At 35.8% G+C, this 15,612-nt stretch overlaps 1 protein-coding gene across 1 annotated transcript in view; it reads left to right on the forward strand.

Moving 5' to 3' along the window:
• LOC147401566 (uncharacterized) overlaps positions 1-15,612 on the forward strand; it is a 35,100-nt gene that overhangs the window by 17,949 nt on the left and 1,539 nt on the right. The window contains exons 5-6 of the mRNA XM_086442885.1: positions 7,645-7,739; positions 14,987-15,181. Coding sequence (XP_086299011.1) covers positions 7,645-7,739; positions 14,987-15,181 — 290 coding nt within the window. The remainder of the gene's footprint in view (positions 1-7,644; positions 7,740-14,986; positions 15,182-15,612) is intronic.

Here is a 15,612-nt window from a genome sequence, read left to right on the forward strand (position 1 = left end):
TGGAAAACTTGAGCCCAGAGCTATAAAATGTGTCTTCATTGGTTACTCCCCAACTCAGAAAGGCTATAAATGTTTTGACCCGATATCGAAAAAATGTTTTTGTCACAATGGATGTTACATTTTTTGAAAAACAACCATATTTTAAGGATATTCATCTTCAGGGGGAGATTTTTAAGGAAGATTCATTTAACTCGGGCAATGTTTTTCTCTCAGATGATGTGTTTCTCTCTGCAAGAATCTGAGTTTAGTATCTCTGCACCTACAGTAAATGGCCAAGATTCATTCCTTGAAAATCCTCCTATTATGAGTGATGTTTCCCCTGAGTCTAGACCTACATTTGAAAAACAATTTAAAAATCAGAATTCTGAACAACAAATTTTGGAAACCGAAAATAAGGAACAACCTACTATAATGTCACAACATGATAATAGATTCAAGGATGGTGACCGAACTTGGAAAGGGATTGTTTACTTGAAGAAGAATCATAAGAAAAGGAAAGACGAATTGACTCTACAGCACAGCCATGATTCTGAACCAAGGACGAATCAACAATCTGAGTCTGTTACAGGTAATTCTCTTTCTCTTTCCAACAGTCAGTCTAAGCCTTCTGATTTAGACATTCCTATAGCTCTTCGTAAAGGGGTTAGATCTTATACTAGTCATCCACTGTCTAAATTTGTATCATACTCGAAATTGTCATCATCTCTTGCTGCTTTTACCTCTCAATTGTCCAGTGTAGAAATTCCTAATAGTGTACAGGAGGCTCTAAAGGTTCCAAAGTGGAAGGAAGCAGTACTTGAAGAGATGAAAGCTCTTGAGAAGAACAATACTTGGAGTGTTGAGGCATTGCTAGCTGGGAAGACCACTGTGGGTTGTAAATGGGTCTTCACTGTGAAGTACAACTCTGATGGTTCAGTGGAAAGATACAAGGCTAGGTTGGTGGCAAAGGGATTCACCCAGACATATGGCATTGATTATTCTGAGACTTTTGCTCCTGTTGCAAAATTAAACACGGTGAGAGTACTTTTATCTATTGCTGCTAATCTGGATTGGCCCTTGCAACAACTAGATGTGAAGAATGCCTTCCTCAACGGTGACTTGGAGGAAGAAGTGTACATGGATAGTCCACCGGGCTTTGAGGAGAAGTTTGGCTCAAGATATGCAAACTAAAAAAGTCCTTGTATGGTCTCAAACAGTCTCCAAGGGCTTGGTTTGAGAAGTTCACACAGTCTGTCAAAAAACAAGGATATTCTCAAGGACAAGCTGATCATACCTTGTTTTCAAGTTTTCTCATGAAGGAAAGGTTGCTGTGCTAATAGTTTATGTTGATGATATTATTCTCACAGGTGATGATGTGATCGAAATAGAGAGATTGAAGAAGAGCCTTGCTTTAGAATTCGAAATCAAGGATTTGGGAGCACTAAGATATTTCCTTGGCATGGAAGTTGCTCGTTCAAGGAAAGGAATCGTTGTCTCTCAACGAAAGTATATTCTTGATCTTTTAAAGGAAACCGGGTTAAGTGGTTGCAGACCGGCTGAGACTCCCATGGATCCCAATGTAAAGCTTTGGGAAGAGGGAAGTGTTCCTATTGATACTGGTAGATACCAGAGATTGGTTGGAAAACTAATCTATTTATCTCATACTCGACCGGATATTGCCTTCTCCGTCAGTGTTGTTAGTCAATTTATGCACGCACCTTATGAAGAACACCTCGAGGCGGTCTATCGAATTTTGAGATATTTAAAGTCTACTCCTAGAAAAGGTCTGTTTTTCAAAAAGACAAATCAAAGGAGTGTTAAGGTATTTACTGATGCAGATTGGGCAGGTTCAGTGAATGACAGGAGATCTACTTCAGGGTATTGCACCTTTTTGTGGGGAAACTTGGTTACCTGGCGAAGCAAGAAGCAAAATGTTGTTGCCAGAAGTAGCGCAGAGGCTGAGTTTAGAGCAATGGCTCAAGGGATCTGTGAGGTATTGTGGATATACAGAATCCTCGAACAACTCAAGATGACTGTGGAACTTCCTCTGAAGCTGTACTGCGACAATAAGGCTGCAATAAGTATTGCTCACAATCCTGTCCAGCATGATAGGACGAAGCACATTAAGATTGATCGACATTTCATTAAGGAAAAAATTGAAGCTGGAACTGTTTGCTTGCCGTTTGTGCCTTCTAGTCAGCAAACAGCCGACATCTTGACTAAGGGGCTTGCTAGACCTAACTTTGAACATCTGATAAGCAAGTTGGGCATGATTGACATCTATGCACCAACTTGAGGGGGAGTGTAGAAGAATCCGGAAATCTGATCTCATAGAATCAAGAAAATAGGATATTCTTCTTGATTATTCTTGATTACTCTTAACTTTCTAGAATATTCTTGTAATGTTCTACAATAGGATAGTTGTTTATTATTCTAGAATATTCTTGAAGTTCTAGATTATTCTTGTAATAGGATAGTTGGTCTATAAATACCACTATTGGGGCATTTGTAATGATCATCCAAGAATTCTCAATAAATTCAATTTTTCTACAATCGCGAATGCGAGAATCTTCTTCAATACGAAGATGATGTTGAAGGGACTCCAAAGTACGATTCCGTTCTTTGTGTTTGAGTTTCTTTTTGTAGTTATTCTTTAAGTTCTATACCGACAATTTTAAGATCACAAACAATTTGTTGAATTTCATGCACTTGTGCTAAAATCGATTTGTCATTGATCATTTTAAAATCCATATAATTAGAAATAATTTTTTTTTATGTTACCTCTTCAATACGGCATTTGTTGTGAAGAGCATCCCACAATTGTTTTGCCATTGGCAATGATCTATGCACACTATAAACTGAGTTGGATAGGGCGTTCAGAATGAGTCCTCTACATAGAAATCCGTCTTTTTTTTCTTTTGAGTCGCTTCTTAATTTCCTCATCTTCTGGAGTGGGTTTTGGAATTTCTTCTAGGTCATCTTCAAGAACATAAGCAAGCTTAAAAGATGTGAGAAAGAACATAACCTATTCTTGCCACCTAGTAAAGTTTTGTCCATCAAAACAATCAAGATGAACCAGATCTTGATTCATCACTGGGATTGACTAAGCTATTGATCCCTCCATTAGAACAAGAAGAGTACTGTCTAAAAATCTTGGAAAATTTTCTTATGGAGGGAGAAAAATAATAAGCAAAAAAAATTCAATCATCAAGGATTTTAAGGCTTGGAAAACAATATCTTTTAGACAATATTTCTCCCCTTTAGATCTTGATTTGAAGTGCACAAAGGGTGTAGAGAAATTTCCTTGAAGGTACAATAAAGCCTTTTGGATCGAAGAAATACTATGATACGGATTGTATACAATCCGATCACACTTTTCTAATATTGATGATGCTCTTTAAAAAACAAAATATTAAACTAATATTTTTTGGATTTTTTCAAGCGTCCAACAAAAGAAGCAAGTGGTGGTTTAAATAGACACCCAAATAACACTTCGGTCAATAGGTACCTTTTCTCAAGAGACATGTAATAAATCAATGATTTCTTTCTCAAGAGACACCTTTTAAATCCAATGGTTTGGATTAAAATTGGGTAGAGACATGTCTTTTCCCAACTAACATATAAGGTGTTTTTTGGCCAATTAGTACAACATATTCACAATAGGTATTTGAACCAATCAAATAAGTTCTATGTCTATTCTCAAAAGTCATAACCACTTTACCTTACCTGATTGGAAAAGACACCAAATAAACAAAATAAAACTAGATTTTTATTTATTTTATTATCATTGAAAATATTTAATAACTTTGCAAAGTTAGGCGGAGGCATGTGTTACTGATCACCTTATTACCCAGTTTGTTTCCTATCAAAGACTCTCATTGTCAGGTTACCTTAGTGCCACTGCTTCTATTTGTTTCAGAGGCTCTACGAGACTCTCAATAGACTGTAGTTATGGCTACTAAGATGGATGCTTTGCAGAAGAATCATACCTGGGAGCCTGTTCCCTTTTCTTTTGGGGAGCAGACTATTGGGTGTAAATGGGTTTTCACTGTTAAGTATCTTGCAAATGGCATTGTTGATTGACACAAGGCCCGCCTAATTGCTAATGAATTTACTCAGATTTTAGGAAAGGATTTTAATGCTACATTTGCCCCGTTAGCTAAACTTTCTATTGTTCGCCTCCTTATCTCTTTGGCTGTATGTCCCTCATGACCTCTTTACCAATTGGATGTGAAGAATGCCTTTTTGAATGGTGATCTAACTGAGGTCATATATATGGGCCCCCTCTTGGATTTCGTATTCAGGGGGAGTATTATGGGAATGTATGTCGCATTCTCAAATCTTTGTGTGGGCTAAAGCAGTCTTCGCGCATTTGATTTCACCGCTTTTATGAGGTCATTTTATTTATGGGTTTTTCCATATGTCACTTAGGTCATACATGTTTTGTTCATCGAAGATAGGATGGTCATTGTACTATTGTTCTGGTTTATGTAGATGATATTATCTTTATTGGAGATGATGCCCAGTGAATTGATAGGGTGAAAATGATATTGGATTGTGCTTTTGAAGTTAAGGACTTGGGTCCTCTTAAGTACTTCTTGGGGATAGAAGTGATCCGCTCTCGTCGTGGTATTTCGCTATCTCAGTGCCAATACACATTGGACCTTCTTCATAATATTGGTATGCTTGGTTGTTGTCTTGTTTCCTCTCATATGGATTATAATGAATCTGACATCATATAATCTCATCTCTCCTCTAATCAGAGACTTGTAGGACGTCTGATTTATCTGACTAATACTATACCAAATTTGACCTTTGCAGTGAGTGTGCTCAGTCAGTTTATACATGTTTTGCATACTTCTCATCTTGATGTCGTTTATCGTATTCTTCGCTACTTGAAGTCGCGTCCTGATCTTGAGCCTTTTTATTTGTCTACTGCTCAACTCATCTGTCCTGCTTCACTAATGCTGATTATGTTGGTTCTATTACGGATAAGAGATCTTTGTGGTTTTTTACTTTCCATAGTGGTAACTTAATCTCGTGGAAAAGTAAGAAATAGAGTGTAGTTTCTTGTTCTTTTACTAAAGTTGAGTATCACGCTATGGCCCTTGGCACTTGTGAGCTTATTTGATTTTGATATTTACTGACGGAATTGGGATTTCTTGTTTCTGGTTCCTCTACTCTGTTTTGCGATAATAAGTCTTTATTGTACTTGTTTTTGACTTTATGCTTCAAAAGAGAACCAAGCATATAGAGGTTGAAGTTCACTTTCTCAAGGAGAAAGTACGATCTGGTGCCCTTCAGACAGTATTTGTATATTCTTCATATTAGTTTGCCGATATGCTTACGAAGTATGTTGGTCTCTCTATGACCAATTCTCAACTTGTCAAAGTTGGGCTTAGTTGATATATTTGCACTATCTTGAGGGGAAGTATTGAAAATGTCTTTATTTTTGTTTTTCTAATTTTCTATTCTTCTATGTAAAGGCATTTATGTTCATTCACCTTCATTATTATAAATATTTTGGCAAGCTCTCATTGAGAACTTGACAATTTACTTTCTACAGTTCTTCGCATCCATCCATCTTCCGTTAAAATCTAGACCATTGAGATTGAACCATTATAGATGAGCCCATCCGACCAGCCACTTAAAAGCACAAATTATTTTGGATGATGTTACATACAAACAACGTGTGCCCCCTTATTGGTCCCTTCTAAATCACATACTAAAACCCTTTGTGTCATACTTGTTTTCAATCCAAGTTATCGCATTTTTCATGGCCAAGTCCTACTTTTCATTCTGTAAGCCTCTTGATAAACTAACCCAAGATCAAATATTGGCAATTTGTATGGTTCAACCCATCATTTTTTTTAAAGAAGTTTATGGATTGATGAAAACTCAAATTAAGGTCAATGATATTGCCCGCAATGGAGCCACATTGAGATAATATAAGACCCAAAAGAGGCTGTCGATACTCAAAAATGAATTGTGCCACGTATATGCCATGCGGACTGATTGTACATGAGGTGGCACAAACATAGTCAATGTGGGGCGACAAATATAACATAGGTTTGGAGGCCAAGGGATCTTACGACCCGCGTGATCGTAAATTCTAACATTATATCTAACGAATTTGTTACTTTATGGGTCATGGGAGGGGCATTTTAGTAACTTAATGTTTATCCGCCTATAAAAGAGAGCTTCAGGGCATCATAGAAGGGGCTGGATCTTTCCCCATTTTCCTCTCTCACAAAGGAGGTCTCTCTCTCTCTCTCTCTTTCTCTATCTCTTGGATCCTCCTCCTTTATCTTCTCCTTTGACTCGTTCCATCGGCGAACATTTCTATAGGCGGCGTCTACCTATGCCGTCCATAGGTGCCAATCACCTACGCCATCCATGGGTGATGTCCACTTACATTGTCCATAGGTGATGTCCACCTATGTCAGACTATGTCGTCCATAGGCACCATCCCCAAGCGCCTGTCCACTTACGTCATCCATGGGCGACGTCCACTTACGTCATCCATAGGCGGCGTCCACTGCGTTCGTCCACCTATGTCATCCATAGGTGCCGTTCACGCCATCAATGTTATCTAGGTGGAGAAGTAGGGCTCCAGGTAGGAATGGTTCCCCTCTCACAACCCAATATACCCATGGGAGATGTTGTTAAAGGGAAAAATTTTAAGTAGAAAAGATCTTATCCGCAATTTTATTAGTTGATGTATTTTGACCCATTATAAAGGGAATGACCAATGATTGAGCCCATGATGGATGAAGCCTACTTTGAACCCATTTCAAGGCCCAAAAGAGGTCATTCGATAATATTTATTTTCTAGGTTGTCCATTTATATTTGAGGTGATTTGATTTGATTTGTTTTAAGCTATATGATCATTGGGATGTCGTCTTCTACAACGTGCATTTCGCATTGGCGACTCTTCTTCGATGATCTTGATCTCTGAGGCCATTGATTTCAACAAACCCACATTGATTGCTGATCCCCAATCACCATGAGTTTGAGGGAGGATGTAGTATTAGATATGGAGCATTGTAATAAGGTGTATCTTGATACACCAAATCATCGGCAGGTTTGGTTAGGATTATGATTTGATTAGGATAAGATCTTGTTAGATCTACCTAGACCTGATTTGATGTGATACATCTTATTACAATACTCCATAGCTAATACTCTTAACATAACCTACAAGATGGATATTCATACATCACAATGTAAAAGCAATTAGAAGTGCAAAATCTATCCTTCATACCAGCAAACACTATTTGATGTACAGAAGAGGGACAAATACATACTTAGTATTTCATGTTATCATGTATATATGTTTCATGGATGTTTGGTATGTGTAATTTTTTGTCATAGTCTTTCATTAACCTATCGTCCAGTGTGCATACGAATGGCAGTTTGACTTTCTTCTTTTTGCAATCCAAATGGTTATTAGAGTAATATTAAGAGGACTTAAAGAATACACAAAAAATGTATTTAAAATAGATTTTATGCTTGTAAGAATTTTTTACTTTAAAAATAAAAAACTGTACATATAAGCAATTACTAGATAAAACACCTATGCAATGTATTTTATGTACCAAAGTTGATTTCACAACATGGCCCTGATTATTGAATCAAAGTTTGTGAACATGGTTATGTTGCAGATGGGATGAAAAAATCAAAGAGCACCAATTGGAAGTCAAATTACGGATCACGGTGGAAGTCTATCATAAATTCCATGGCCAATCAAGTTTCACAGGTTTGTAATAATTTCTCTATATGAGTGTGGGCATTTACTTTTCCTTATCTATTTATTGTGCACATTTCTATGTTTTTTATGGATATAAATGCTTGTTATTAAAGAACAAAACAAAGATGGGGGTTGAGAAGAATTACCAATACAAAAGAATTTGAAACTAAACTAGTTGAAAACATGGTCAATCACACGAGTCCTATGTGAATTCAAAGAATAATCCCCTAAATTCCTTTTGTATCTTGGTATAAATAAACGTTGATGTAGGACATCTACAATTCTAAGTAGTTTTCTAATTCTATTAGGATTTATTTCTATTTTCTAGTTCTATTAGGATTTTTATTTTTTAGTTACTTTAATACTATTCCATGTTAGTTTCTATTTTTGTTTAAATTCGTTTTTATTATTTAGACTATTATTAGAAGTGCTTAGTTTTAGAATGTTAGTAGGATTATAAGTTGTTATGATGGAGTTATCTATATAAGGAGCTTCAAATATGAAAATTAAAACAATAGAAATTTAATTATCTTTTCTCTCTTATAATTACTTTTTAGCTCTATACTTTATTTTCTTTCAAGCTATTATTTGTTTATCTTATCAATTGAATCTATTGATTCAAATTAATTTTGAGTGTTCCATTGATCACAACCTATCAAATCTATTGATTCACACGCTTCCACTACGTCAAATGGTATCAGAGCTCTTGCTACGATCCATAAAAGATGTTTGGTGAAGGTGATTTTGTTAGAAAATCTTATCTAGAAGCTCAATTGGAAGTCAAATTGGAGAAGTTTAAAGAAAGCATCGCTAACAAAATTATTGCTATGTTGGAATCCAGTGTTCAAAGCGTAGTTCTCAACACCATTGAGAGGAGAAAGGTAAGAAAACTTTTGGAGATGAAGACCCAAAGGATTCCCACAATCCCTCCTGTAATTCCCTTCATAATTCAGCCCCTAGAAGCTCTTCTAGAGACGCTGAATTCCCTTAAAACCATAACCTTACCCATAATTTTGGTTTTGCCCAAATTGGATAATTCACACCTCATACTGCCCTCCTTCAACCTTCTAGCCATACCGCATCATTCCTATACCATCAAAATCAAATCCTACACTTTCCAACAACTACATATCAGCCTTCACAACATGTTTTTCATGAACCTAACCTTCCAAATACTCTTCAAAACCTATCAAACAACTTCAATGAACCCTCAAGGACCATAACAACCCTGTATGTGGATTACATAGATGAATTTGATCCTTATACTGCCCCTCCTCTTACTAAACATCCCTATTTTAACCATGATAGACTTGCCCCTAACCCTCCCCATACTCACCCATTCCATATCGCGATCCTAATGCAAGAGGAGACCATTATCCCCTCCTCGCAAATCAGTCTTTCCACGATTTTGAGGAGGTTGAATGCATGTTCATGCATAATCCATCCCCACATCCTCGTAACATTGGACAACAAGAGAGGCTTTTTGAATATAGGCTTAAGGCAAACATTCCTACCTTCAATGGGCTCTTGCACATTGAAGATTTCCTTGATTGGATCTTCAGTGTTGAAAGCTTTTTCGATTACATGGGAATTTCGGAGGATAAGAAGGTCAAACTTGTGATTTTTTTAAGTTAATCGGGATAGCATCATCTTGGTGGAACCATCTCCAACGGGATCGACTATGTCAAGGTATTAGGCAAGTGGAACAATGGCCAGTCATGAAACAATTGCTGAAGCAAAGGTATTTACCCCCGAATTACATCCAAACCCTCTTTATTAACCTACAAAATTGTAGGCAGGGCTTTCAAAGTGTTAAAGAGTACGTGGGCGAATTCTCCCGACTTCTTTCAAGGAATGAGTTGCATGAGAATGAAGAACAAACTATTCGCCGTTTTCTAAATGGACTTAATAGGAATATCCAAAAGAAATTGGCTACTCACTAGCATATTTCTCTTCATGTCACCATCAACAATGCATTGAAGGTAGAGTCTTTCATGATCGAACTCAAGTCCTTTTCTAAGTCTTCCTACAATAATAATTGTCGAACCAATTACCATCAATCTGCCTCTCCTTCTTAAGGCACTTCTCTACCTGAAAATCAAGCCCAACATGAGCCATCTACACATGTCTCCACCTCCCATCCTCTACCTCCTCCTCCCAATCACCCGAAACCTTCATTCTAACCCCAAACCAACTTTAATTCCACCCCTTCTTACCCCAATCAAACCAACAACAACAATCAACTACCCCCTTCTAAACCTAAACTGACCAACCCTTATGCACATTCCAAGCTAAACAAGTGGTTAAAGTGTGGCAAATCAGGTAACACCTCCGAGGTGTGTCGTAGTCGACAAACCCTAGTTGCGGAGGCCGAATGTGAACATTGGGATGTTGTTGATAATGTTGGAGATGACGATGGAGTTGTGGTTTATGATGCATATGGATATGATGAAGATGGAGAACATCTTTCTTGTGTAATTCACAACCTTCTTTCCATCCAACATGTTGATCATTCCACAAGGTATTACTTGTTCCACAACACTTGCAGAGTTCAAGATAAGTTGTACCAGTTGATCATTGACAGTGGGAGTAGCAAGAACATTATCTCGTCGCATATGGTAAAAACTATCAAGCTGCCCAAAACTGCACACCTTAAACCTTATTCAATAGGTTGGGTTGATGATGAATACCAAAAGCAAGCACTCAACAGTGCAACCTTGCATTCAGGATAGGTACCTACATGGATCAAATTTTATGTGACATTGTCCCTATGTGCACTTGCCACATACTTTTAGGCTGCCCTCGGGTCCACGACAAGGATGTTACATACAGTAGGAAAGCCAACACCTACTCCTTCATGCACAATAAAGTGAAGGTTGTTTTGCATCCCTCATATGCCAAACCGAAGCCTTCTCAACCAGCCAAATACAAACATTTTGCCGACAAGCATAGGAATTTTACAATGAAGGATATCTTTACTTATTCTCCCGATGTTGGAGTTTCTTTATCTGTGTCGAACTCGAGAACGAGTTCTCTTCAAGAATAGGGGCCTGATGTAGGACATCTACAATTCTAAGTAGTTTTCTAATTCTATTAGGATCTGTTTATATTTTCTAGTTGTATTTGGATTTCTATTTTTTAGTTTCTTTAGTAGTACTATTCGGTGTTTGTTTCTATTTTTGTTTAAATTTGTGTTTATTATTTAGACTATAATTAGAAGTGCTTAGAAGTGTCCAATTTGAGTTCTAATGGGATTAGAAAGTTAGTATTATGTTATAGATAAGTTATGAATGTAAATTTTTAGTATTTTAGTAGGATTATAAGTTGTTATGATGGAGTTATCTATATAAGGGCTTCAAATCCGAAAATTAAAACAATCAATCAGTACATAACAATTTAATTATCTTTTCTCTCTTAATTACTTTTTAGCTTTCTTGTTTATTAATTGAATCTATTGATTCAAATTAATTTTGAGTGTTCCATTAAACACAACTTATCGAATCTATTGATTTACGCGTTTCCGCTACGCTAAACATATAGGATTTGACCCCCAAAATTATGTTTAAAGGGATTTCTACTCCTCATAAAAAAAATTCTTTGATTATGCTATCTAGATAGACAAATACACCTCAAATGCAAGATTTCCCCAAAGAATCATACCTCTAATGGAAAGGGCCTAATATGGAACATTAATTTAATCGAAAATGGGAGAATCATATACATGTAGAATGCAAAAAAGAAATATGAAATACCCTTCAAGTAATATTTCAATGAAGCGGAAGATTATTGATTTTTTCATTATTCCTTTACAAGTGAAGCAAAAAATTTAGCATGATGGGATAACATGATAGAAACTCTATCAAGCAAACAATTGATTCCATATTCCCAGACATTCGGTTTTTTTATTTTTTATTTTTTGAACTCAGGTTCCAAGAAAGCTCCTCACTATTCTATCATGTGAAGCTTTGAACCAGATGATATTCTTAAATGAGAGAAATACATCCCATAATTGGCTTATAAGAATCGGCTACACACAACATAAACCCTTCAAAAATTTAGCGTGATGGGATAACATGATTTTCCAAACATTTGGTTTTTTTATTTTTTTATTTTTTGAACCCAGGTTCCAAGAAAACTCCTCACTGTGCTATCTTGTAAAGCTTTGAACTAGCTGATGTTCTTAAATGAGAGAAATACATCCCAGAATTTGCTTATAAAAATTGGCTACACACAACATAGATCCTTAAAAAATTTAGCATGATGGGATAACATGATGGATACTCTATCAGACAAACAATTAATTCCATATTCCCAGACATTGGATTTTTCTTTTAACTCAGGTTCCAAGGAAACTCCTCGATATGCTATCCTGTGAAGCTTTGAACCAACTGATGTTCTTAAATGAGATAAATACATCACAGGATTGGCTTATAAGAATCGGCTATACACAACATAAATCCTTCAACAATTTAGCATGATAGATACTCTATCAGACATACAATTAATTCCATATTCCCAGACATTTGGTTTTTTTATTTTTTTATTTTTTGAACCCAAGTTTCAAGAAAGCTCTTCGTTATTCTATCTTGTGAAGCTTTGAACCAGATGATGTTCTTAAATGAGAGAAATACATCGCATAATTGGCTTATAAGAATCGGCTACACACAACATAGACCCTTCAAAAATTTAGCATGATGGGATAACATGATTTCCCAGACATTCGGTTTTTTTATTTTTTGAACCCAGGTTCCAAGAAAGCTCCTTATTGTGCTATCTTGTGAAGCTTTGAACTAGCTGACGTTCTTAAATGAGAGAAATACATCCCAGAATCTGCTTATAAAAATTGGCTACATACAACATAGATCCTTCAAAAATTTAACATGATGGGATAACATGATAGATACTCTATCAGATGAACAATTAATTCCATATTCCTAGACATTTGGTTTTTCTTTTAACCCAGGTTCCAAGGAAACTCCTCACTATGCTATCTTGTGAAGCTTTGAACCAACTAATGTTCTTAAATGAGAGAAATACATCCCAGAATTGGCTTATAAGAATCAACAATACACTACATAGATCCTTCAACAATTTAGCATGATAGATACTCTATCAGACATACAATTAATTCCATATTCCCAAACATTCGGTTTTTTTATTTTTTTATTTTTTGAACCTAGGTTCCAAGAAAGCTCCTCACTGTGCTATTGTGAAGCTTTGAACTAGTTGATGTCCTTAAATGAGAGAAATACATCCCATAATTTGCTTATAAGAATTGGCTACACACAACATAGATCCTTAAAAAATTTAGCATGATGGGATAACATGATAGATATTCTATCAGACGAACAATTAATTCCATATTCCCAAACATTCGGTTTTTTTATTTTTTTATTTTTTTATTTTTTTATTTTTTGAACCCAAGTTCCAAGAAAGCTCCTCACTGTGCTATCTTGTGAAGCTTTGAACCAGCTGATGTTCTTAAATGAGAGAAATACATCCTAGAATTGGCTTATAAGTATTAGCTACACACACCATAGATCCTTCAGAAATCGGACCCATTTCCGCTACTCACCTTAAAGTTAATTCCTTTCGTGAAATCAGAGCCCTCACTCTAAACATCTCTTCACACTCCAGACCCATATTAACAATGAACCCATTCAAGAAATCGAAATATCTAGATCCACATCTGAATAAGCGCCTTGTTCATCACCTTTTCTTTCCTAATTCCTAGAGCTCAAATCCTCTCGGGTGTACAAACATTTTCCCACTTAATTCGTTACTATTTGTAAGACTTTTCTATGTCATCCCATAAGTAATTTCTAAACAATGTATCTATCCTCTTAACCATAACATTGGAATGGAGATGTTATAGTTCAAAGTGGCTCAATCCCTAAGTGCATAAATGAAGGTAGTATTCGTCTGAGATGATGGACTAGGGATACCTTGTACCACATATCCACATTCATGCATAACAAGTGGGTTCGTTTGTACAGTTGTTTAAGTACAAATACATAAGGCACAAGTTGTCTTGTTGTTCACTATATTTGCTCATTCTGTTTATTATTTTAGTGGTTGCATTGGTAGCGATTGTTCTGCTCTTTGAAAGTTGAAGCAGCTATACTTATGCTATACCAAAGACGTTATTTTGATATTTTTTGTCGCGTCACATGCCATGTCAGTGATGGATAAGGGTATGCCATGGCAGTAATGGATATGAAAGAAATGATTGTACATTGGATAGATCTATACATAGGGGAGGAAGAGTTTTCAAAAGGGGGAAGAAGAATTCCTCCATTAGAGAAAGATAGAAGAGAGATGGTCTTTACTTTGTAAGAGATTTCTTAGAAATTTTGAAAGAGGAGTGAAAAGAAATAGATCAATTCATATTATAAGCATAGTAGTACGTTTATATAAGTATGCACATTCAATCATCTATGTTCAAATTAGTTAATATATTTGTAACTTATTTGTATGTATTAAAAAAAATGTAACGGCTATATAGCAGTGTGGAAATTAATAAAACTATACTTATTTATGTTGTAGTTAATAATATGTTCATTTAAGGTAGTATTTTACATATTAAGGTGTTTATTTAATGTGGCATTATTATTCTCCTTTTTCCATGAAGAAACATGTTTTTGGTTGTGTATATATGCCAACATGTGGAGGAATGCTACTGATCTTCATTCCCACACTCCTTATAGTTGTGTTATGGTTTGGCTTATTTGTGAGTCTTCACATCTTTTTTATCATTTGCTACACTTTCATTGAGAACTTCCTTAACATTTCCATTATTTCATAATATTTCCATCATTTCCATAGTTGTGTTAATTTTCACACTTACTGAAATATTTCCAGAAAATGTTTTCATTTCCAAGATGTCAGAAATAGACTCTGAAGTCGAAATGGTTCTGGGAAGAGAGCTATAAGTTCCTACCGCATCCTAGAAACTCCTCCAAGAGAATGTTCCACATTTTCTTTTCCTCTATATGGGTTGTAAATTCTTTTTGTTTGCTTTATCTATGGTCTGATAGTAGAAGATGTCTAGCCCATTTTCGTTGGTTCAATGCTAACAGGGTTGATCACAATTATAAAACTCTTGTGACTTCCCCCTTCTTTTTTTTTGAAGTGTGTGTGATGTGGCAATATACTAGCTTTATTCAATAAAAGAAATACAATGCTTTTCTTGTACTTCATGTAATGTAGAAGTCAAATCCTTTGAAACTCTAAACTAATCTTTTTCCAAATCAAAGGTTCCCCTCTCCTTGAAAATAAGGGTTGCATCAATTCGAGGAACAGTGAGGTTGCATATAAAGCCAGCTCCTTCTGATCAGTTATGGTATGCATTCACATCAATGCCTGAGATAGATTTCAGCCTGGAGTCTTCTGTTGGAGACCACAAGATTACTAGTGGATACGTTGTTTCACTCCTAGGGAGTCGGTTCAAGGTGAGGAAATGAGTTTCTTTGAGATAGTATATTTCTTGAATGAGATAGTATATTTCTTTTTAATGATGAATACTTATTATTAATGTGTCCACGCTTATCCTTCTAACTCCATTTACTTACTAGTACCCAAAAGTCATGTACCCAAAAGTCATGGTGGGTTATCCTATGTTTACACGCAGGGTCACTACACACCATTTAGTATTTTAATGGGTTGCTATACAATCTATATATATATATATAAATTGATGTCAAGGGGCTTGTCATCATTTTTAAAATTCATAGGGGTATTTCTAATATTCATCATAATTTGGAAGGGTAAGATGAGGCAACTACATTAATTTGTTGGATATTTGTTCAAAAGGATAGTTATGGTATTTAGTTAAAAATTATTTCAAAATATCTTTATAAGTCCAATGTTTTAAAAAGTATGT

Source organism: Akebia trifoliata, chromosome 5 (genome assembly GCF_017979445.1).
Source record: "Akebia trifoliata isolate Shusen 1 chromosome 5, ASM1797944v1, whole genome shotgun sequence".
In the NCBI taxonomy this organism is placed as follows: domain Eukaryota; kingdom Viridiplantae; phylum Streptophyta; class Magnoliopsida; order Ranunculales; family Lardizabalaceae; genus Akebia; species Akebia trifoliata.